The following is a 26039-nucleotide window of genomic DNA, read 5'->3' as shown; positions in this document are numbered from 1 at the left end:
TACCGGTACACACATTCTCCTGCAAAGTTTATTTTCTTAAGATCACAAACTTTGCATTGGAAGTGGTGTACGCATCTCTCAGGACCTGTCTTATGCTTCAGCAACCTTTATGAATGAGGCTCCTCCTCCTTTAGTAAGTTGGAGAAGATAAGATTCCAGCTCTGCTGGTCCTTTTGCACCCGATGAGATGTTTGTGATCCAGATGTGGATCCTGCAGCCTCAAGGTGCTTCAGAGACACAATGAATCCATCACACACAACTGTATTGAGAGGGTCACATAAGAAAAACGACACAGCAGATTCTGTGAAAACTGGCTTTATTGAATATAAATCTCTGTGACATAGACCATGAAGGAAACAGACTTTTGAATTTTGCAGGTTGATTTGATCTGAGAAGGAAAAGGATCTGAACCAGCTGCCTCAGACGTCACCTTTTACTATTTGGACCACTTAAATGACTTGTACACAAAGCACTGCTATAATGTTTCTGGTTCTATTTAAAGCTTTGATTTATCCTCAGAAATAACCTGCACAACATCTTTACTCGCCGAGTCCATAAAGTCTTCCGACGTGAAACACTGCAGCTGTGGTTTCCCCCAGGATGCAACATTTCCAGAGGCAGAAACTCCCAGTTCAAAACAGCAGCGACACTCCAACACTGAATTTACTGGAAGTGGAACGAACAAATTAGAATTGTAAAAAAGGCTTTAGTGGAAAAACTCTCCGTTTAACACTTTGGACTTCCGCAGACTGGATGTAAAAACCAACCACATCCACATTTAAAGCTTTTATAGCTCACAAAAACACAAAAAACAAACAACAAAACTAACTTACAATGTTAAAAATATGAACCAAAGGTTACTATTTGGGGGAAACAAGCCCTTAGTGGGCTTATAATCCAACATTGTGATGAGTATAACAGGCTGTGGAGCAACCGATGAAGTCATAATGGACAATAATGGAAGAACTTCGGACTATTTTAAATGCAGCAAAGCCAATAACACATTAAAGACCTGGACAATATGTTACACGATTGGTTGGTGACGTTACAAAAATGTAATCACTGAGGCCAATAAAGGAGTATTTGGGATATGTCAGGCCATGATTTATTGAAACTGCAGGAATTATTTGTTATGTTCGTTTGTTTTTCTTTTCTTTCTTTTTGTTTTGTTGTTGTGTTGTACTAACATGTCCGAAATACACTTTTCAAAAATATATATTAAAAAAAAAAGTAGGACTCTGTTTCTTGGATATAACATAATTTCTTTAGTATTTTATTACATTGTCAACTTTACGCCATTTGAAATTGCCAAGCATCATTACAACATAATGGTTGCGACGATGTGGAAATTAGACTAAGACCCTATTTCCTTTTATGTTGCATGAAAAAAAATAAACCAGTTTCTGTGTTTTTTTCATGTTTAGGTGGCCGAAGTTATTCGTAGTTCATCTCGATGAGGGATTCTCATCCCAGATGGAACTGGAAAGCAGCATCAAAAGCTAAAAGTCACATCGGATACTTGACTTAACTCGTCGTACAGCCAACTTAATAAATCACAAATAAGTATTTACCTTGGTAATAACTGAACTTTATGGGAGTGCTTCAGTACTATAGTTAGAGACACTGTGACTGACAGACAGTCACTGGGTCAGAAAAACAAACATTGAGCATCCAAATACAGAGAATTTGATGTCAAATCCTTAGAAATTAAATATATGGCTTCACAATCATGACATAAAATAACTAAGGCCTAAACATTGATGCTACTTTAATCCAAGTACGAACACAAAAACCTGTTTCAAAGACACTTCCTCTCTGATTTGATTCTGACACAAAAACTTCTCATTTCAAAACTAGACTATTAAATTTCAACATTGTATTTCATTGTCCTCCTCCCGGATTGACAGTATGACGAGTTGCACATCGTATACGCCTGTAAATGCCCACAGACAGAATGTTTGCATAGATTTGATATACTCCGCGTTGAGGCTTCGTCTCTCTAAGTAACAGGAGGCCTGAACAGGCAGCAGGATTTCAGCCGCGCCAAGAAGCCTCATGACACGAACACAATACGTTTGGGGAAAAACACAAACAGAACAAAAGCTATATTGAAAAGGATATGATCATATAGAATTAAAGCCATAGTCAGCTCGGTATCATCAAAAGCCATTACCGTCGGTGTACTTTTTGCCTCTTGAGAAACAGAGGACTAGGAAGCATCTGGACCTGTGGAACTGGAGTGTGTTAGTTTCTAGCGAAGTGGGAGCAGGGCCAGACGTCCTGAGCGCTTCAAGCATCTCTCCGATTGATGATCCAGTGTGTCGGCACACACACAAACACACACTCACACAAACAGCCACTCTCTCACTGTTCCTGGCTGTCCTCCCGCAGCTCGGTGGGGAGGAACTTGTACTGCTGCTGTCGAATCATGGCCAGCTTCTTACGGGCCTCAATGAGCTCCCTTTCTTTCCGCAGCATCTCCTCCTGAGCGGCAATGATCTGCAACACCAAACCGCACATGAGCACTCAAGAAGACAATCACTTTAGATCTGCACTCCTCATTGTCACGGTCAACCGACAACGCTTTTTAAAACTCGTCTTAAAACACATTTTTATTCTTTGGCTTTTACCTCAGCGTGAGACTCTGCTCTGGTTTTAGTGCCTTCGTTTTTTTATTGTTTTACCATCTTATTGTTTTTAATGTTTTTATTTTGCATCTTATATTTTTATTTCATTGTACAGCACTTTGTTTCAGCTACTTAAAGCGCTTTATAAATAAAGTTGAGTTGAGTTGAGCTTCAAACGGTCCCAATTGAAAATGCTCATATTTCTCTCATCATGCTTCCTTGTTGTTGGTTTCCTGCAAATTAACCAACATAGTGGGTATTTTGAAGTTCAAGCCAGTTCATGTCATCGTGGACCATCTTCTAGTTAAGCTGCTATAGGTCTGAGGCACTCAAAAAACACAAAGACACACAAAATGACAATGCCAAAGGAACTGGTTGCGGCTGTGCCATCACCCTGGCTGAGGTGTGTTGGCCGCACGCCACCGCCGTTTGCTGAGCATGCGTGTTCCAGGCCGCTAATGACTATCAGTCACATGTTATTCGTGTTTAGCTTGTAACTTCGCTACTGAATGAGCCCCGCAGCTCGTTAACAGGTTGGAGGGCGGACTTACGTGGTGCACCTGAACGCACCACTCAAAGCTGTCAGCCCCTGCAGTTAAAACTGAACCACAAACTTTCTCTTTTATTACTGAAACGGTTCAGCGAAATGTATTTCTGAAAACAACTGAAGTGAGCAATAAGCTGTGCTGTTGAAAAGCTAAAACGCTGCCGTGCCGTGAGGGGGGCGTGGCCTGTCGTGAGGGGGCGTGGCCTGGGAGTTTGACAGCTTCTTCACGGAGTATGAACTCTCCTGGCGAAAAAACTATTTTTGCGGCAGCTGGCAGACGTCACAGCCCAACTTTCTTCTTGTTCTTATGGGTTCTTACAGACGTACGCAACGGCCTTCAGACCCTCTGGGAGATTATTACTTCATGTAACTTCTTTCCTCTCTTCACTGTGCATTATTTCTCAGCCCTGTGCTCTCTCTTCTCTCTGCTTTCTTGCAGGACGTGACAGTGAAATTCCCTCAACTCCCCTCTCATCTGTATCATATGACCATCTTTATGGCTGATCTCCCCTTATGCTTTATTTGTATGTCTCTGTCCTGATGTACTTTTCTTTTACTTTCCCCTCGCACCATGTTGAAGATTAGTTCCTGGTAAAAATGTGAGTGTGGCCGTCGTTAGTTTGACCCCACTGATGGAAGTGCTGTTGCTATAGTAATAGTATTTATTTACTTTCTAAATATATTTTCACCATTTTACAATTGTATTTCGCCAGTTCCTACTGCATTACTGAATGACATTTTATTTTAAGAAAATATCAAATATGGAAACTGAGATGATACTCAATTTAGAGTCTTTAAATTTGTCTTTTTTCTTCCGACTGAATTAGATTACACACTTGTTGCACATCCCTGTAAAAGCAGGCCTGTCAGAAGCTATTTAACGAGGTTTTTTTTGCATTGACATGAGCTGTTAACACAAGTCTGAAGGCCCACTATACGTAGCTTCACGGCTCCAGTAATGAGGTCTTTATTTAGTGCGCTAACACATCAGTCTATTTTCTAAAGTAGAAATCCTTGCCTCATGTTAGTAAGCCTGCAGCTGGCAGCCGAGATAGTTTACATTCCCATCTGTCCACACCACGAAGAGAAATATGTGAAGATGCAGGCCAAATGAATTATCTGCAAGTTTCTGTTTATGACTCAGTCCACAGTTGCTGCATTAGCCTGTTAAGTGTAGAGTGAGTAAAGTGGGCCGTAAACAGAGCTGGTTCTGTAGGACGAGTCGCGACAAAAGATTCTGGGGAGTCCTACACCCTCCCCGAGTCCCCGGCCAGGTTGTGGCAAACAGAGAGAAGAGCAGTTTTGTTTCCAGTTGGTATAGCATGCCACAAATAGAGCGGATTGGGACAAATATTTCTGTCAAGTAATGTGTCCCAAGCTGCTCTGTGTGACGTCAGCGGATCGGATTTATTGGTCCCGGACCAGGTCTGGAGCGATGCGGGCCAAATCCACATTTTTGACATATTAGGAGCAGTCCAGAAGTAACATGCATCGATCCTGCCTGGTTGCGGTGGTTCCAGACCACTCAGGACAGGTTAATAACTCATTGACCAATACAAGCAACGAAACTTAAATTGAAATATAGAACTCTCTCGGTGTGTGGACTCTAAAGTCGCTGTTCCACCATAGAGTACGTGACGGAGCGGGGCAGAGCGGGAGGTCACGGTACGGCAAAGTGCACCCTGGACCAACTCTGTCTCTGGTCCCCCCACAGGAAGTAGGGTCGAATGTGGGCGGGGTTGTGAACGACTCAGACGCTCCAGCGAAGAACATAGAAGAGGCCGTTTAAGTCCTTCTCTTGTGACTCAGGTTAAACTCTGTCATGGTGAACAGCAGCGTCCACCTCCTGCTGAAGCTCCGCCTCCTGGTCCTGAGAGGAGGAGCTCCTGCTGAAGCTCCGCCTCCTGTTCCTGAGAGGAGGAGCTTCAGCAGGAGCGACGCCACACTACCAGGTCTTTTAATGACCTGGTAGAAAGAGCACAAACTCACTGAAAATAGTCCCAATAGTTTGTGTTGCATTAGAGCTGGAAACACTGCAGTTTGTGCCGCGTTGATAAATAATGTCTCCAGGAATGAATAAAGTGATTGTGAGGTTTTAAAGATAGAACTAGTTGATTATGAGGTGATGACGTCACTCAGACCCCCACATTGTCCACATGGAATAAAATACTTTGTACTGCTTCCTTTTCTCACCTTCTACTGACCTCAAGTTGTCTTTTGACAGAAAACATGCAAACATTCCTACATTTATTACTTTACTGTAGAGACGAGTTTCTTACTGGCTCATATAAAATCAACAATAATAATAATAATAATATTCAAGCAAACAGCTGTGGTATTAGTATTGGTATCAGCAAATATCCACATTCAGGTATTGGATCGGATCAGGAGTGAAAAAAATCTTGATTGGTGCTTCACTAATTACAAAAACAAACAACATTGCCACCTCATGGCTTGGCATGCGAACTGCATTGTTTTCAATATTTCTGCCGCTGTCATGTACATGCGAGGCTTTTCTGAAAGGAACGAGGCATTGTTGTTTGGAACGATGTGGTGTGAACCAGGTTTCAGCTGGATTGTGCTCGTCATGGTTCGTGATGGTCCGACTCACCTGGGCGATGCCTCCCACCATCTTACTCTTCACCACCACCGCCTGGTCATCCTGAGCATCGAAGGCTGCTTTCTGAGCCGCCTTCACCAGGTTATCAGACGCTCGCTTCACAGCATTTCCAGCAGCCTACACACACACACACACACACACAGGCACACACACACACACAAAGAGTGAGTCAGCAGTTAACAAAATCATTGGCTCTCATACAAACATTTAAACTTTTTGTTGTTTTCGATGAGAATTGTTGAACTCTCAAAGAGACGAATGCTGATGAGACGGATTGACAGTTTGGGGGCTGTACACACTTGCAGCAGCAGATACTTTCACTGTGCTTCCAGTAAGGACACAAACAGGGAATGTTGAGTTCCAGCAATGCTGCGAGAAAAGCACAACACTTTTTTTGTTCTCGCTAAGGGACGGAGAATATCTGTAAAAGGCAACAAGGCTGCTGCTGCTGAGCAACACTGAGGAAAACAATAGTGTGAGTGGATGGCTGGAGCCCAGCTGAAGGCAGATTTTCTCCTTTTGAGGCTCTGTGGGCTGAGCCGGGCCGAGGAGCTGGCAGAGGACGCCTGCACACTGGACGACAGCTGATCTGCTGCTTTATGTTTGGAAGAAATGAGACTGTGAGCTTCACCCCTGATGGATGTTGGAGGCTTACAAACCAGGGCTGCAACTAACTTATTTTAATGATCCATTAATCGGGCCATTATTTTTTTCAATTAATCGACAAATCGGTAAAAAAAAAAAAAAACATTTAAAATTGTAGGACCAGTTGATATTGAACGAGCCAAACATCAAATAAGTTATGGTTATTTTAAAGAACATAACTGAACCAATACAACGATGTATACAATATAAATACATATATACACATGTATATAAGATGTATACAATATAAATACATATATACACATGTATATAAGATGTATATAAGATGATGATTAAATCAGATTTAATGTACTTCAGGGACCACAAACAGTCCAGTTTCATCCTGAGTGACCAGACTGGTCAAATATTGTTATAATAACCTTTAAATTTACACTTTAAAGTGTTTCTTTGTTGTGTCACAGTGTGTGGAATGAAATTCCTATATTTTTACAAGATCAAACAGTTAGTACTGAAAATGATTACAATTTCAACATAAAGTCAATTTTAATGAACCATTCTGGTCAAAATACAATGAAATGTCAAAATAAAGCTAGTGTAAATCCTCTATAAGCTCCTTGCTTGGTGGGACCAGGCTGGAGCCTCTTGGTGGGTTTTGGTCCACAGCTCTTATGTTGAAAGTCAAACTGACAGAGAGGAGCTTCACAGAGCAGCACTGCACTGCAGGGTTAGGCTGAGGGTTCCAATCTGACTCCTCCTCACTTGTTCCCAGGGGACTGAACTCGGGAGGCACGCCCGTCCTTCAGCCACCACGAAAAGGGAGCAGACAAAGATAAAGATCCATGGTTTGGATGACCCCCTTTGAACCTCTTTTGATCCTGGAGGAGCGACACAGTTGACCTCCTCATTGGCAGACCTCCTCCCCTCCCCCACCCTCAGCCCAAAGCCACAAACCGGGTTTCATCCCAGACAGATGTGTCCCAGAAAAACACTTCCCATTTAGACACCTTATTATAAGTTAACCGTTTGTAAATATCCAATGACCGAGGATGAACAGTAATGTAGTTTTACACACAAAGACACACCGTTTCTTTGAAAAAGTAACTCATTAGTTTGAAATCACAGCCAGGGAAGTAATAATAAATAAATAAATAGATAGATAGATAGATAGATAGATAGATAGATAGATAGATAGATAGATAGATAGATAGATAGATAGATAGATAGATAGATAGATAGATAGATAGATAGATAGATAGATAGATAGATAGATAGATAGATAGATAGATAGATAGATAGATAGATAGATAGATAGATAGATAGATAGATAGATAAATAAATAAATAAATAAAATAAACATGATCCAAACCTTTACAGAAAATTTTGCAATTTTTATCGAGCCACTAGCAGCAGCCGTTAGACAGAACAATAACATAAAAGGAATATGAACAGCAAATGTAACCCATAAAATATGCCTTTATGCAGATGATGTATTACTGTTCTTACAAAACGCACAGACCTCTCTTCCAGAAACAATAGAGTTAATGGTCAGATTCTCTGCAATTTCAGAATATTCTATAAATTGGAATAAATCAGTTGTCTTGCCTATTAACTCTATTTTTCAGCACACATCAAATACTCCACTAGAACCAGGGAACATCAAATACCTCGGCATTAATATCTTAGCCTGGTTAAAACAATAGAAGAGCACCTCACTCGGTGGAGGACACTTCCTATATCACTTATGGGGAGAGTAGCAACAATTAAAATGATGGTCCTGCCTAAAATTAACTACATCTTTTCAATGATTCCAACAAAACCACCAAAAACATGGTTTAATAAATTGGATTCCCATATCTCAAAATTCTTAAGGAAAAATAAACCATCACGTCTAAGTTTAAAAACACTGCAGAACACCAAGGACCAAGGTGGCTTAGAACTTCCAAACTTTTATAATTATTATCTTGCCAATAAATTACTTTATCTTGTAAAATGGATTAATCAGAAACTTAGATGAAGGCTGGCTGGACACTGAAAAATCCTTCTGTGAAGATCTCCACATCAGAGATCTTCCTTTCTTCAGTCCTGTCATCAAAAAACACAACTGCTTTGAAAGCACTTCAAGTAAACCAGACTCAAAAACACATACATTTTCTAAAAGGGAATAATTAGGCATCTGCTTGTATTTGCTGATGAGTGTGTTCATAAAGTGTCATCTTAGTAAATACTCTCTATTCACTATTTGTTTAAAAGTACAATCATTTTCATCACTAGAAGCTTCTCTCAATCTGAAAAAGGCAAGATTTTTTAAATGTGGTTTATAAACACACTGTATTTAAGTGCGGACAAACTTTATGAAAATAATTTACATTTATTTACTTTGTTTAAAGACGTCTGCGTTATGGTTATCAGTTTTTCTGGCTCATCAAAATGTGTCAAATTATTATGTATCTCGAGCTCATGATTTTATTTTGTGGGAGACGTTTGCTCATTCATGTCACATTTGCACTTGACTCCAAAAGCAGAAGCCATTAATCAGGACTATTGGTTTACAGATGTCTGCTGTTGTATTTTGTTACTTAAAGTTCAGTGGGCCTATGCCAACCTGGTGCTTTGAAAATGAAAGAAGTATGACGTAAATAACACAAGTACAATTACTACAGCGGATAATAATTGCTTTAGGGACTGTGACCCTCCAGCAGTGGTCATGGTCAAGCTCAGATGAGATTGAGGTGGCATGAGAGGCTTGCGCTGACACAAATTGGGGATTCCTCATTCTAAAACAACTACAACTGTACTGAAATGTTATGAATGCAGTGTTTTCTGTAATTAATTAATCGATCAATTCAAATGAGTCCCAGCCCTGTTTGACCGTCAAACCTACCATCAAAGTGTGATGGATCTGGTTTTTCATTAAACGCTGAGTGAGTCCTGGACAAATGTAGCGTTACTGGGGGATTAAAGTCCTTTTTTTTTCTGGTTTTAACTGTAATTCAGCAAGCTGCTTTTAAATCTGCTGACAGATGTGGGACCAGAGTCTCACCTCAATGTGCTAAAAGGCCAGAGTCTGTCCAAACACCCAAACATCACCCAGACCAACGGCGGACACAGACTCTGACAGCCCCGCGGCACAGAGTGAAGAGAGCAAGTGCTGTTGGTGTAATCATAGATCAGGGCGAATGTATCCAGTTCTGGTTGCCCCGAGTGAACTGGGGCGGATTGTTTCCACAGCTTCTGCAGACATAAATGTATGGGAATTACTGTGGCGGCAGCTGCAGGCCGAGAAGAGCAGGAGATAAGCCACTGCTGATTGGATCAGAGAACATGAGCTGTGCTCCCAGCACGCACACACACACACACACACACACACACACACACACACACACACACACACACACACACACACACACACACACACACACACACACACACACACACACGCACACGCACACGCACACACACACACACACACACACACGGACTCAAAGACAGTATTTTGGGGTGGATGGGGTGATGGCAGATACTTGTACTTTCTGTTATGTCTTGCAACGGGCAGCATCAGTTACACATAAAGGTCAGAAGAACCACTGTGAGCAACATTATTGCAATCAAAGTCTTTCAAAGGAGTTTCAAAGAAAAACCTTTTAGTAATAGTAATTTTAAATGTGTGTGCAGTTGGAAGATTTAGATATATTATTACACATAATCTGAAATATTCCAATTTGTTTTGTGCTGCATGTACACATAGACATGATGCATTGCAAATATCATTTACTATAATTTGTGGCAAATTCCTAACATTCCTAATGTGACGTGGCGCATCTGAACGTCACATGAAGAACGTTAAATAGATTGACCAGCGGGGGGTGGGATTTGATAAGCTTCTGCTTCCTCCTACTCCTTTTCACAACACATTTTCATCTAGATGTTCCACTTCAATGCATTGTGCTTTTATTTATGTTCGAAATAAAAATCAATGAATGAATGAATGAATGAAACCTGTCAGTCTGTCTCTTTTGGCGTGCATGGAGAAAACACTTGCAGGGGCAGGAAAATGATGCTAAAGAGAGTTATGACTGGTAGTGGAGGCTAATAAAAACATTGATGATGACAGTTATTAGGAAATATCAGAAAACATTGATTTCCTGATCTGGATTGGTGAATTAAAAAGTGAAGAGAAACAGACTATGAAGGTGTTTTGGATTGATGGGTCTACATGTTAACTGGTGATGCCAGTCATTCATGCTAGTTACCATAGACATTAAAAAAAAAAAAAAAATATATATATATATATATACACAAATACATACATACATACTCAGAATCTCACGTAAGTGAGTTCACATTTATGTACATATTTAATTCCGTCTCTTGACAGGGCAGCACTGAAGAGATCAAACTTTGGTACAATGTAAATTGGTCAGTGTACAGCTTGTACAACTGATCCTGTTACTGTTATTTACTGTCCCACTCAGAATACACCCCTTAATGTCTGGACGACTGGAAACAAAGGCACCACTCAGTGAGAATGTGTCACACAGTGTCAATATGTTGCGTGGCTACATTACAGTCCACACTGCCTTCACCCTCTTGGGCCTGGAGTTCAGCTGAACTTCACAGGTTCCACTGGAATCCTCTTCTACTCCTCCAGGACGACGTCACAGAGCTGGTGGATGTTAGAGACCAGGCGCTTCTCCACCTTCCACCTCAGGACGTCTCTCAGACGCTTCACAGGGTTTCGGTCTGGAAATATGCTGGGCCACTCCAGAACCCTCACCCTCACCTTCTTTAGTAAGGCAGTGGTGGTTTGGTTTGGTTACCATGTTGGAATCCTCCCCTGCAGCCCAGTTTCTGCTCCCACTTGTCACAGGACATGCTCACATTGATGGATCGCTCAATGAACCGCCACTCGCCAGCGCTGGCAGGATTCATGCAGCCCCAGAACACCACCCTTTCACCACCATGCTTGGCTGGAGAAAGACACACTTGTCTTTGTGCTCCTTGCCTGTTTGCCACCACACCATCTGAACTAAATAAGTTTATCTTGGTCTCATTACACCACAACACATGGTTCCATTAATCCATGTCCACAGTCAGCAAACTGTTTGTGGGCGTTGTGGTGCATCCTCTTTAAGAAGAGCCACACAGGCCCGTCTCATGCAGTATACAGAGTATGGCCTGAGCACTGACAGCCTGGCGGACCGCATGCGGCCGTTCGAGCCATTAACATTAAAATTACAGCCGATCAAAAAATAAATAAAGAAATAAAAATAAATAATTGTGTCTCAGCCAGGAGTGGAACCCGAGCCTTCTACTGCCACGACATCACCAGTGCACCAGCAAAGAGTGGGATTCTGAGAACATTTCCCCCAGTTTCATTTTCTCGATAAAACTTTGAGGCCGTGAGGCAGCTCCTTTCCTCTCTGTTATGAGTGCATGCAGGTGGAAGTGGAGCAAGCCAATGAGAGATGAATGCTGCAGCGCAGGTGGACGCTAGTGGTCCGGCAGCAACGCAGGTAATCAACACGCACACAGAAAACCAGGGAAGAAACGTGTGGTCAAGTGATTGTATGAAGCTGAACACAAGCCATTTCTAGCAGAGTAGGACAGTGATTTCAGTGCATGTGCATGTGTGCGTGTGCAGGAATATTGGACTGTCAGTGAAACAGAATTACCAAACTAGAAATTTTTTTTTAATTGTATTTTTAGGTAATTTTTTACTGAATCAGTAAGATTCAATAGAAATGTGTGTGTGTGTGTGTGTGTGTGTGTGTGTGTGTGTGTGTGTGTGTGTGTGTGTGTGTGTGTGTGTGTGTGTGTGTGTGTGTGTGTGTAATAACTTAATCTGCCTTAGAAAATGTGTGACAGGGCGCCCATGGCCCTGAGGAAACCTCGTGGGACTGTGGGCCCGCGCTGCCTGCCATGTCTCCCCCCCTGCCAGGGCGCCTCCTTTCGGCCGCTGGGGAGGAGCAGCATGACGCAGGTCACGTGTTCGGTCTGGACCGCACTCACAAGTCAAACTGTCCAGACAGTCGCTGGACCGCCGCAATCAATCAACCAACTACCATTGGTCATTCTACCCGGGTGGATTTGTCATATAGGAACAGAGTTGACAAACTGTAGCAAACAAGAAGCTAATCCAACTTAAATGAATATTTTTCAGCATTTTTAACAAATCCTAAGTCATAATTAAGGAAACTCTCTGAACTCAAGTGAGAAATATGTTTAAATCCAAGTTCACAATCTGGCATAGGAATCATTGTCAGTGTGACAACATCTGTCAGAACAAATTGCGACTCTTGTGAGAACTTTCATTTTTAAAACCATGTAGAAAACATCTGTCATAAATGTAAATACTTGCATGTAGTTTATACACTGTACAAACTCAATTTCAAAGGCAACAGGCAGTGACTCAGCTGCAGTGGAACACATTGAATTCTTCTCGTCGTTTCTGGCCGGAGGTGTGAACAAGCAGCCTCACCTGGAGCCTCTTCATGGTCTGGGAGTCCTGGTCGGCTTTCACCTTGCAGGCCACCAGCAGCTGGGCCGTGGACGCCGCCACCTGCTTGGCTGACGAGATGAGCTTCTCCTCGCTGGCGTGTCCCTGCACTGCAGAGTTGGCTGCTTCACACAGGTTGTTGGTGGCTGCTGCAACCATTCGAGCCTGAAGAGCCAAAAGCCTCGATATTCATACCCATCATGAACAAAGCCGTAGCGGGACGGAAGCTGACCTGGGGATACTTACAGCTGAAATGAGCCCCTGAGACCACTGTCCATCATCCACCGCATTGGCCGGGATCGCTCCAACCTGAGGGAGATGTAAAACATTTTCTATAAACACAAAACACCTAATTCTCTCAAATATTGATCACAAATCTGTCTAAATGTGTTACTGAGCACTTCTCCTTTGCTGAGATAATCCCTCCTCCTCACAGGTGTGTCTCATCAAGATGCTGATGATTATTACATATACAATAACTTATAGATCTGGATGGAGGATAATTATGATAGATATAATAAATGAATGGATGGGGGGATGGGTGGATATATGGACATTATATTTCCAGTTGCCTTTCAGTTTAGAGCTTCTTTAAACACGAGGTCATCTTGGGTGTTGCAAATGGAATGTTTGCCATAAACATTAAAATATATGATATATATTCCTTATCTTTATTTCATTTATTTAAACAGGTGTAACATGATGGAGCCCAGCAGGGCCCATGGAAACTCTTGCCGTCTTCCTGCTGATGTCTGTAGAGAACGTAGATGTGACCGTCCTGCGGGAGCTTGGCTGTGACGTACCTTTCCTTGGGCCACCAGCTCTCTCTGTGCAGCGGAGGCGGCTTTGACCAGCGCGCTGGTGGCGGCTGCAATAGACTTGGCCGCTTCCAGGATCTGCTCCTCAAAGTTCAAGCTTTCATCTGCTTCCTGTTTACAAGAGAGGAAAACCAATCGCCAATAAACACTTGGAGCGAAGTGGCGGTGATAAAGTGTGGGGAACGCCAACGCAAGGATGTTGGGATAAAGAAAGTGACAATGGAGGAAAGGATGGCGTCCAGAATAACTCTGAAGGGAGGAAAAGTGAAGTGCCGGCAGAGGAAAGGTCTGCGGCACCGCCATCATTCACACAGGGGCTGACAGCAGCGCGGGGCCGCAGAACACACACTGAACATGACCCCACCTCGAGGTTAACAAGCTCGCTGTGAATGCGCCTGCTCTGTAAAAAGCCCTCTAACCTTGGGTTTGGTCCTTGGTCTCAGCTGCTCCAGTTTCTTGGCAGCAGCTTCAATGGCGGCTGCAGCTCCCAGCAGCTCGTTCTCCGCAATGACGGTGGGGTCCTCTGGGTCCACCCACTCTGTACCTACAGCAAACACAAACACCAGGCTCAGACTGGGACATTTTCTTGACATTCCCAGTCCTCAAGCCCCAAATCTGGCCCTAAACCTCTCATCTGAACGGGCTTCTGTTTGAACATACTTTGATCTACATTTTGGTTGGAGCCCACTGAGCACTGCCTGCTGAGATCCCCATGTCCCTCTCATTTTGATGACTCCATGCTATGGGAAGATGTGAGTAACAGATCCTTTAAGTCCTGAAAGTTGCGAAGGAAGCAAACATGTCGCTCAAGCACATGTCACACATGCCCGGGCCGGCAGCTCGGAGGTCAAAGAACCACACCGAACTCGTATTACTGTGAATTATCTTGATGTCACGTAACCGCCGCTGTCTAGAATATTGCTGACGTTACGGGAGGACGTGGTTTTGACTTCATTTGATTTGACTGCATCCACCAACATGAGGATTATGCTGCATTCTGCTAAGAGTCTACATCAAGTTCAACAACAGACTCTCCGAGTCCAAAAGAGAACTCAGTTGTTGTGTGTTTGCATGTGTAACTGCTGCCTAACATTGTGGATTTCAGTGTTAAGTCTACTGCTGTAGTGCTTTGTAATCTGGGGTTTGGGTTGAAGACCTCTGGTAACCTCCCCACTGCTTTCGTATTTAAAAGAGTGAAAATGGGTGTGTCCTCCAGCGTTTGGCGTCAATGTAATATTCAGACAAAGATGTGTTGGACAGCTTTAATTTTTTGGAAAAATTCCCCAGGAGAACAGGTTAGAAACCAATAGAACATGACACTCCACCACACCGGTCTTTTAAACCTTCTGACACGGACCATAACCACTTGTGCACGAACTACGTTAAATTGTCCACGATGTGGGCATTCATGCTCTGCACATTCAAAATGACATCACTCTGAATCAAAGTGCAGTTAATTCAAAATGTGATAAAATGACATTTTAATCGACAGAGGAAAAAGTGACATTCTGCGGTCATTTGGAAGACAATATCTTGTAAAGGTCTCTGAGCACATTGAAACAACACATGAGACCGTTTTCCAATGATGTCGAGACAATATATCAGCACTGCATATCTTTGACAAATATTCAGTATTACAGATTTATCTGTAACTGAATACGATTTTATCAAATGTGATCGTTTTTGGTCATCTCTATTTAACAAAGCCTTCAGATGACTATGGGACCTAAATATCCGAGTTATTTCCTTGTGTATACGATTCTGTGGGTCCGTGAATATCTTCAGCCCCAGCAGCTCACTTGGAGTGTCTCGAAGTGGAGCACGGTGACATGAGCCCCAGAAAGCTTAGAGGATGACCTTCACTTGCACCACTTCACGGAATCGCCTTGAGTTGAATGTATTCAGACTGATGAGGGTGATCCCTCAAGAGAGCTGTGTGAAACCGGAGAGGTCCGGAGGAGGCAGTTCAATAATCCTGCTTCACATTACTGTCAGGAATCATTTGCATTCAGAGCTGTAAATAAGAGCTGCAGTAAGTCTGAAACCACGTCTGAAAGCATGGCCAAACTGTCCAGCCTGTCAGACCTTCAGGAGAAGAAAACATATGTTGAATCCTCCCGAAGATCTGAGACTGACTGGAAATGTTATCAGCAGCATTGAACTCAAAACCCATTCTTTAGTCTGGCTTTATGTGAAAATGTTAATTAAATGGCTGCATTTCTATACATTTTGTCGTTTATTGTTATTTTTCAAGTCTTGTATTTGTGTTCTCTTATTCCGCAATTTCCCTTTTTTTAATTCAGGCAGACAGCAACTGCAACAGGTAGAGCAGTGCAACTTTATAAAAACTTGCAACTCCTTTTGTCATTGCATACTCAACGAGATTTGGGATGTGTGTGTGTGTGTGTGTGTGTGTGTGTGTGTGCGTGTGTGTATTTGGAATTGGATATGTATTACATACAGTAAGTGCTCTCGACTTTGCATAGATTGAAGGGTTTTCTAAATGTATTCCTAATTATTACATGACATCTTGTAACCCTTTTACAGGTACTCTGAAAGGTCACATCTGAATATATCAGAAATAATGTATTTTTCTTGACTCCCCATTTCAGAACCACACTGTGTGTGGTTTTTCTCAGGATCCCTGAGGAATCATGGTGACATCAGGACATCCTTGTGTGACAGTCGCCCTGAAAAGTGGAGCAGACAGAGTTCATAGGTGAGGATACCTTTCATGGCCTCTGCCGCTTGGATGAGCTCCGTCACTGAGCCGGCCACACGCTTGGAGTAGTTCGCCAACTGCTGCTTCAGGTCATGAGTGGGCTTCTGGATGATCTGAGGAGGGAGGCACAGGAAGTCCATCAATTTATCCATGACGGAGGAAAGATAAATATGAGCAGCATACTGATAGATTTGATATCAAACATCTTCATATGTGTCTTGACACATATGAAGATGAAGGGCTGGTGGAGATGAAGGGCTGGTGGAGGTGGAAGGTCTTGCTCAGGGACCCACGGGACATGTGGGAGGAAACTGGAGTGCCCAGAGGAAACCCATGCACACACGGGGAAAACATGCAAACTCCACACAGATACAGGATCTTTCATTTAGGTTAGATTTAGATGTCTTGAGGTGGTTCTCACAATAAAAACTGTAGTTATTCTCCTGAAACTATGAAAAACGAATTAAAGAAATGTAATTATATTGAAATAGATGGGATATGTAGCCACTGTAACTCCAAGGCAGAATAGAGTCATTTTGAATGAATATTCTATCAAGACTGTGTTTCTTTTATGTCAAAAAAGAGACCAAGTGTCCGTCTGAATAGGTTGATGTCCCCAAAAGAGAAAGGAGGTTTAGGTTTAGCCAACCTTATACTGTCGTGCTGAGCATCATTGACGTGCAGTGATGGTCTGGTGGGTCAATGATCCAGCCAATGGAGGGCTTTAATGAACACAATACCTCACCAGGATTAATACCCTCAGTGATGGCTGGCCAATAGAGGGCGCTGCCTCCCCTGGTGGAAGCAAGAATAATATATATTTTTTTTTTTAATAAAATATATGAATAAACTGTAATACTGTCAAAATCTGTTTATGCCAACAAATACCAGTTGTGGATCCAATATGGCGGCTTTATGGGTGCAGCCATAGTTGTTCGTGGTCGCCACCATCTTGAAATGGTACAAGGCGGAAGGCCATTCGACGGAAACAATGTTTATTCCTCAATTCAGTTCATTGCACGCAATCGTCTCTTTTTACGTGTCTTTCGTATCTCAAAAGAGTCGAGGATTGTCTTCTGTTCAGGTAAAGAATCGTCTTCTTGGAGATACAAAAACAATCAGCCTGCACTCATAAGCAGGAGTTACATCCAGTGGCAGCTGGTTAATACAGCCCCTTGTTTACTTCCTGTTTTTGCTCCTTGGCAGGAAACTACCTGTCAACAGGTAACAGGAACACCTGGCCAGTGAAACTACCTGTCAACAGGTAACAGGAACACCTGGCCAGTGAAACTACCTGTCAACAGGAACACCTGGCCAGTGAAACTACCTGTCAACAGGTAACAGGAACACCTGGCCAGTGAAACTACCTGTCAACAGGAACACCTGGCCAGTGAAACTACCTGTCAACAGGTAACAGGAACACCTGGCCAGTGAAACTAACTGTCAACAGGAACACCTGGCCAGTGAAACTAACTGTCAACAGGAACACCTGGCCAGTGAAACTAACTGTCAACAGGCACACCTGGCCAGTGAAACTAACTGTCAACAGGTAACAGGAACACCTGGCCAGTGAAACTAACTGTCAACAGGAACACCTGGCCAGTGAAACTAACTGTCAACAGGCACACCTGGCCAGTGAAACTAACTGTCAACAGGTAACAGGAACACCTGGCCAGTGAAACTAACTGTCAACAGGAACACCTGGCCAGTGAAACTACCTGTCAACAGGTAACAGGAACACCTGGCCAATGAAACTACCTGTCAACAGGAACACCTGGCCAGTGAAACTAACTGTCAACAGGTAACAGGAACACCTGGCCAGTGAAACTACCTGTCAACAGGAACACCTGGCCAGTGAAACTACCTGTCAACAGGTAACAGGAACACCTGGCCAGTGAAACTAACTGTCAACAGGAACACCTGGCCAGTGAAACTAACTGTCAACAGGCACACCTGGCCAGTGAAACTACCTGTCAACAGGTAACAGGAACACCTGGCCAGTGAAACTAACTGTCAACAGGAACACCTGGCCAGTGAAACTAACTGTCAACAGGCACACCTGGTCAGTGAAACTAACTGTCAACAGGTAACAGGAACACCTGGCCAGTGAAACTAACTGTCAACAGGAACACCTGGCCAGTGAAACTACCTGTCAACAGGTAACAGGAACACCTGGCCAATGAAACTACCTGTCAACAGGAACACCTGGCCAGTGAAACTAACTGTCAACAGGTAACAGGAACACCTGGCCAGTGAAACTAACTGTCAACAGGAACACCTGGCCAGTGAAACCAACTGTCAACAGGAATCCTGGCCAGTGAAACTACCTGTCAACAGGAACACCTGGCCAGTGAAACTAACTGTCAACAGGAACACCTGGCCAGTGAAACTAACTGTCAAAAGGTAACAGGAACACCTGGCCAGTGAAACTAACTGTCAACAGGAACACCTGGCCAGTGAAACTAACTGTCAACAGGCACACCTGGCCAGTGAAACTAACTGTCAACAGGTAACAGGAACACCTGGCCAGTGAAACTAACTGTCAACAGGAACACCTGGCCAGTGAAACTAACTGTCAACAGGCACACCTGGCCAGTGAAACTACCTGTCAACAGGTAACAGGAACACCTGGCCAGTGAAACTAACTGTCAACAGGAACACCTGGCCAGTGAAACTAACTGTCAACAGGCACACCTGGCCAGTGAAACTAACTGTCAACAGGTAACAGGAACACCTGGCCAGTGAAACTAACTGTCAACAGGAACACCTGGCCAGTGAAACTACCTGTCAACAGGTAACAGGAACACCTGGCCAATGAAACTACCTGTCAACAGGAACACCTGGCCAGTGAAACTAACTGTCAACAGGTAACAGGAACACCTGGCCAGTGAAACTAACTGTCAACAGGTAACAGGAACACCTGGCCAGTGAAACTAACTGTCAACAGGAACACCTGGCCAGTGAAACCAACTGTCAACAGGAATCCTGGCCAGTGAAACTACCTGTCAACAGGAACACCTGGCCAGTGAAACTAACTGTCAACAGGAACACCTGGCCAGTGAAACTAACTGTCAACAGGTAACAGGAACACCTGGCCAGTGAAACTAACTGTCAACAGGAACACCTGGCCAGTGAAACTAACTGTCAACAGGCACACCTGGCCAGTGAAACTAACTGTCAACAGGTAACAGGAACACCTGGCCAGTGAAACTAACTGTCAACAGGAACACCTGGCCAGTGAAACTACCTGTCAACAGGTAACAGGAACACCTGGCCAATGAAACTACCTGTCAACAGGAACACCTGGCCAGTGAAACTAACTGTCAACAGGTAACAGGAACACCTGGCCAGTGAAACTAACTGTCAACAGGTAACAGGAACACCTGGCCAGTGAAACTAACTGTCAACAGGAACACCTGGCCAGTGAAACCAACTGTCAACAGGAACACCTGGCCAGTGAAACTACCTGTCAACAGGAACACCTGGCCAGTGAAACTAACTGTCAACAGGAACACCTGGCCAGTGAAACTAACTGTCAACAGGAACACCTGGCCAGTGAAACTACCTGTCAACAGGAACACCTGGCCAGTGAAACTACCTGTCAACAGGAACACCTGGCCAGTGAAACTAACTGTCAACAGGTAACAGGAACACCTGGCCAGTGAAACTAACTGTCAACAGGAACACCTGGCCAGTGAAACTACCTGTCAACAGGAACACCTGGCCAGTGAAACTAACTGTCAACAGGTAACAGGAACACCTGGCCAGTGAAACTAACTGTCAACAGGAACACCTGGCCAGTGAAACTACCTGTCAACAGGAACACCTGGCCAGTGAAACTAACCATCAACAGGTAACAGGAACACCTGGCCAGTGAAACTAACTGTCAACAGGTAACAGGAACACCTGGCCAGTGAAACTAACTGTCAGCAGGTAACAGAAACACCTGGCTAGTGAAACTACCTGTCAACAGGAACACCTGGCCAGTGAAACTAACTGTCAGCAGGTAACAGGAACACCTGGCCAGTGAAACTACCTGTCAACAGGAACACCTGGCCAGTGAAACTAACTGTCAGCAGGTAACAGGAACACCTGGCCAGTGAAACTACCTGTCAACAGGAACACCTGGCCAGTGAAACTAACTGTCAACAGGAACACCTGGCCAGTGAAACTAACTGTCAGAAGGAACACCTGGCTAGTGAAACTAACTCTCAGCAGGAACACCTGGCCAGTGAAACTAACTGTCAACAGGAACACCTGGCCAGTGAAACTAACCATCAACAGGTAACAGGAACACCTGGCCAGTGAAACTAACTGTCAACAGATAACAGGAACACCTGGCCAGTGAAACTAACTGTCAGCAGGTAACAGAAACACCTGGCTAGTGAAACTACCTGTCAACAGGAACACCTGGCCAGTGAAACTACCTGTCAACAGGTAACAGGAACACCTGGCCAATGAAACTACCTGTCAACAGGAACACCTGGCCAGTGAAACTAACTGTCAACAGGTAACAGGAACACCTGGCCAGTGAAACTAACTGTCAACAGGTAACAGGAACACCTGGCCAGTGAAACTAACTGTCAACAGGTAACAGGAACACCTGGCCAGTGAAACTAACTGTCAACAGGAACACCTGGCCAGTGAAACCAACTGTCAACAGGAACACCTGGCCAGTGAAACTACCTGTCAACAGGAACACCTGGCCAGTGAAACTAACTGTCAACAGGAACACCTGGCCAGTGAAACTAACTGTCAACAGGAACACCTGGCCAGTGAAACTACCTGTCAACAGGAACACCTGGCCAGTGAAACTAACTGTCAACAGGAACACCTGGCCAGTGAAACTACCTGTCAACAGGAACACCTGGCCAGTGAAACTAACTGTCAACAGGTAACAGGAACACCTGGCCAGTGAAACTAACTGTCAACAGGAACACCTGGCCAGTGAAACTACCTGTCAACAGGAACACCTGGCCAGTGAAACTAACTGTCAACAGGTAACAGGAACACCTGGCCAGTGAAACTAACTGTCAACAGGAACACCTGGCCAGTGAAACTACCTGTCAACAGGAACACCTGGCCAGTGAAACTAACCATCAACAGGTAACAGGAACACCTGGCCAGTGAAACTAACTGTCAACAGGTAACAGGAACACCTGGCCAGTGAAACTAACTGTCAGCAGGTAACAGAAACACCTGGCTAGTGAAACTACCTGTCAACAGGAACACCTGGCCAGTGAAACTAACTGTCAGCAGGTAACAGGAACACCTGGCCAGTGAAACTACCTGTCAACAGGAACACCTGGCCAGTGAAACTAACTGTCAGCAGGTAACAGGAACACCTGGCCAGTGAAACTACCTGTCAACAGGAACACCTGGCCAGTGAAACTAACTGTCAACAGGAACACCTGGCCAGTGAAACTAACTGTCAGAAGGAACACCTGGCTAGTGAAACTAACTCTCAGCAGGAACACCTGGCCAGTGAAACTAACTGTCAACAGGAACACCTGGCCAGTGAAACTACCTGTCAACAGGAACACCTGGCCAGTGAAACTAACCATCAACAGGTAACAGGAACACCTGGCCAGTGAAACTAACTGTCAACAGGTAACAGGAACACCTGGCCAGTGAAACTAACTGTCAGCAGGTAACAGAAACACCTGGCTAGTGAAACTACCTGTCAACAGGAACACCTGGCCAGTGAAACTAACTGTCAGCAGGTAACAGGAACACCTGGCCAGTGAAACTACCTGTCAACAGGAACACCTGGCCAGTGAAACTAACTGTCAGCAGGTAACAGGAACACCTGGCCAGTGAAACTACCTGTCAACAGGAACACCTGGCCAGTGAAACTAACTGTCAACAGGAACACCTGGCCAGTGAAACTAACTGTCAGAAGGAACACCTGGCTAGTGAAACTAACTCTCAGCAGGAACACCTGGCCAGTGAAACTAACTGTCAACAGGAACACCTGGCCAATGCAACTAACTGTAAACAGGAACACCTGGCCAGTGAAACTAACTGTCAACAGGAACACCTGGCCAGTGAAACTACCTGTCAACAGGTAACAGGAACACCTGGCCAGTGAAACTAACTGTCAACAGGTAACAGGAACACCTGGCCAGTGAAACTAACTGTCAACAGGAACACCTGGCCAGTGAAACTAACTGTCAACAGGAACACCTGGCCAGTGAAACTAACTGTCAACAGGAACACCTGGCCAATGAAACTAACTGTCAACAGGAACACCTGGCTAGTGAAACTACCTGTCAACAGGTAACAGGAACACCTGGCCAGTGAAACTAACTGTCAACAGGTAACAGGAACACCTGGCCAATGAAACTAACTGTCAACAGGAACACCTGGCCAATGAAACTAACTGTCAACAGGAACACCTGGCTAGTGAAACTACCTGTCAACAGGTAACAGGAACACCTGGCCAGTGAAACTAACTGTCAACAGGTAACAGGAACACCTGGCCAGTGAAACTAACTGTCAACAGGTAACAGGAACACCTGGCCAGTGAAACTAACTGTCAACAGGTAACAGGAACACCTGGCCAATGAAACTAACTGTCAACAGGAACACCTGGCCAATGAAACTAACTGTCAACAGGAACACCTGGCTAGTGAAACTACCTGTCAACAGGTAACAGGAACACCTGGCTAGTGAAACTACCTGTCAACAGGAACACCTGGCCAATGAAACTAACTGTCAACAGGAACACCTGGCTAGTGAAACTACCTGTCAACAGCTAACAGGAACACCTGGCCAGTGAAACTAACTGTCAACAGGTAACAGGAACACCTGGCCAATGAAACTAACTGTCAACAGGAACACCTGGCCAATGAAACTAACTGTCAACAGGAACACCTGGCTAGTGAAACTACCTGTCAACAGGTAACAGGAACACCTGGCCAGTGAAACTAACTGTCAACAGGTAACAGGAACACCTGGCCAGTGAAACTAACTGTCAACAGGTAACAGGAACACCTGGCCAGTGAAACTAACTGTCAACAGGTAACAGGAACACCTGGCCAATGAAACTAACTGTCAACAGGAACACCTGGCCAATGAAACTAACTGTCAACAGGAACACCTGGCTAGTGAAACTACCTGTCAACAGGTAACAGGAACACCTGGCTAGTGAAACTACCTGTCAACAGGAACACCTGGCCAATGAAACTAACTGTCAACAGGAACACCTGGCTAGTGAAACTACCTGTCAACAGCTAACAGGAACACCTGGCCAGTGAAACTAACTGTCAACAGGTAACAGGAACACCTGGCCAATGAAACTAACTGTCAACAGGAACACCTGGCCAATGAAACTAACTGTCAACAGGTAACAGGAACACCTGGCCAGTGAAACTAACTGTCAGCAGGTAACAGAAACACCTGGCTAGTGAAACTACCTGTCAACAGGAACACCTGGCCAGTGAAACTAACTGTCAGCAGGTAACAGGAACACCTGGCCAGTGAAACTACCTGTCAACAGGAACACCTGGCCAGTGAAACTAACTGTCAGCAGGTAACAGGAACACCTGGCCAGTGAAACTACCTGTCAACAGGAACACCTGGCCAGTGAAACTAACTGTCAACAGGAACACCTGGCCAGTGAAACTAACTGTCAGAAGGAACACCTGGCTAGTGAAACTAACTCTCAGCAGGAACACCTGGCCAGTGAAACTAACTGTCAACAGGAACACCTGGCCAATGCAACTAACTGTAAACAGGAACACCTGGCCAGTGAAACTAACTGTCAACAGGAACACCTGGCCAGTGAAACTACCTGTCAACAGGTAACAGGAACACCTGGCCAGTGAAACTAACTGTCAACAGGTAACAGGAACACCTGGCCAGTGAAACTAACTGTCAACAGGAACACCTGGCCAGTGAAACTAACTGTCAACAGGAACACCTGGCCAGTGAAACTAACTGTCAACAGGAACACCTGGCCAATGAAACTAACTGTCAACAGGAACACCTGGCTAGTGAAACTACCTGTCAACAGGTAACAGGAACACCTGGCCAGTGAAACTAACTGTCAACAGGTAACAGGAACACCTGGCCAATGAAACTAACTGTCAACAGGAACACCTGGCCAATGAAACTAACTGTCAACAGGAACACCTGGCTAGTGAAACTACCTGTCAACAGGTAACAGGAACACCTGGCCAGTGAAACTAACTGTCAACAGGTAACAGGAACACCTGGCCAGTGAAACTAACTGTCAACAGGTAACAGGAACACCTGGCCAGTGAAACTAACTGTCAACAGGTAACAGGAACACCTGGCCAATGAAACTAACTGTCAACAGGAACACCTGGCCAATGAAACTAACTGTCAACAGGAACACCTGGCTAGTGAAACTACCTGTCAACAGGTAACAGGAACACCTGGCTAGTGAAACTACCTGTCAACAGGAACACCTGGCCAATGAAACTAACTGTCAACAGGAACACCTGGCTAGTGAAACTAACTGTCAACAGGAACACCTGGCTAGTGAAACTACCTGTCAACAGGTAACAGGAACACCTGGCCAGTGAAACTAACTGTCAACAGGTAACAGGAACACCTGGCCAGTGAAACTAACTGTCAACAGGAACACCTGGCCAATGAAACTAACTGTCAACAGGAACACCTGGCTAGTGAAACTACCTGTCAACAGGTAACAGGAACACCTGGCCAGTGAAACTAACTGTCAACAGGTAACAGGAACACCTGGCCAGTGAAACTAACTGTCAACAGGTAACAGGAACACCTGGCCAGTGAAACTAACTGTCAACAGGTAACAGGAACACCTGGCCAATGAAACTAACTGTCAACAGGAACACCTGGCCAATGAAACTAACTGTCAACAGGAACACCTGGCTAGTGAAACTACCTGTCAACAGGTAACAGGAACACCTGGCTAGTGAAACTACCTGTCAACAGGAACACCTGGCCAATGAAACTAACTGTCAACAGGAACACCTGGCTAGTGAAACTACCTGTCAACAGCTAACAGGAACACCTGGCCAGTGAAACTAACTGTCAACAGGTAACAGGAACACCTGGCCAATGAAACTAACTGTCAACAGGAACACCTGGCCAATGAAACTAACTGTCAACAGGAACACCTGGCTAGTGAAACTACCTGTCAACAGGTAACAGGAACACCTGGCCAGTGAAACTAACTGTCAACAGGTAACAGGAACACCTGGCCAGTGAAACTAACTGTCAACAGGTAACAGGAACACCTGGCCAGTGAAACTAACTGTCAACAGGTAACAGGAACACCTGGCCAATGAAACTAACTGTCAACAGGAACACCTGGCCAATGAAACTAACTGTCAACAGGAACACCTGGCTAGTGAAACTACCTGTCAACAGGTAACAGGAACACCTGGCTAGTGAAACTACCTGTCAACAGGTAACAGAACCACCTGGCCAGTGAAACTAACTGTCAACAGGTAACAGGAACACCTGGCTAGTGAAACTAACCGTCCTTGGCTATACTTTTTGTTCTAAGGATTCTTTCCCATTCATCACGAGAGTGTGAATTTTATTGTATTTTTCTTGTCTGTGTTTTTATAACGTAGTGCAACATGATGCTTT

At 44.3% G+C, this 26039-nt stretch overlaps 1 protein-coding gene across 1 annotated transcript in view; it reads right to left on the bottom strand.

Annotated features, from left to right (window-relative positions):
- Window positions 1–299: 299 nt before the first annotated feature.
- The window catches only part of tln1 (talin 1), a 130082-nt gene continuing 104342 nt past the window's right edge, over window positions 300–26039 (bottom strand). The window contains exons 51-57 of the mRNA XM_080510109.1: window positions 16444–16549; window positions 14134–14258; window positions 13700–13825; window positions 13143–13205; window positions 12879–13061; window positions 5786–5911; window positions 300–2499 (exon numbers count right to left, since the gene is read on the bottom strand). Of these exons, the coding sequence (XP_080366235.1) occupies window positions 2365–2499; window positions 5786–5911; window positions 12879–13061; window positions 13143–13205; window positions 13700–13825; window positions 14134–14258; window positions 16444–16549 (864 nt within the window). The 3' untranslated portion in view covers window positions 300–2364. The remainder of the gene's footprint in view (window positions 2500–5785; window positions 5912–12878; window positions 13062–13142; window positions 13206–13699; window positions 13826–14133; window positions 14259–16443; window positions 16550–26039) is intronic.

The sequence above is a fragment of the Blennius ocellaris genome (genome assembly GCF_963422515.1).
Source record: "Blennius ocellaris genome assembly, chromosome: 15".
Lineage (NCBI taxonomy): Eukaryota > Metazoa > Chordata > Actinopteri > Blenniiformes > Blenniidae > Blennius > Blennius ocellaris.
The sequence above is the reverse complement of the archived record's forward strand: the minus strand, read 5'-3'. Positions and strand labels throughout refer to the sequence as shown.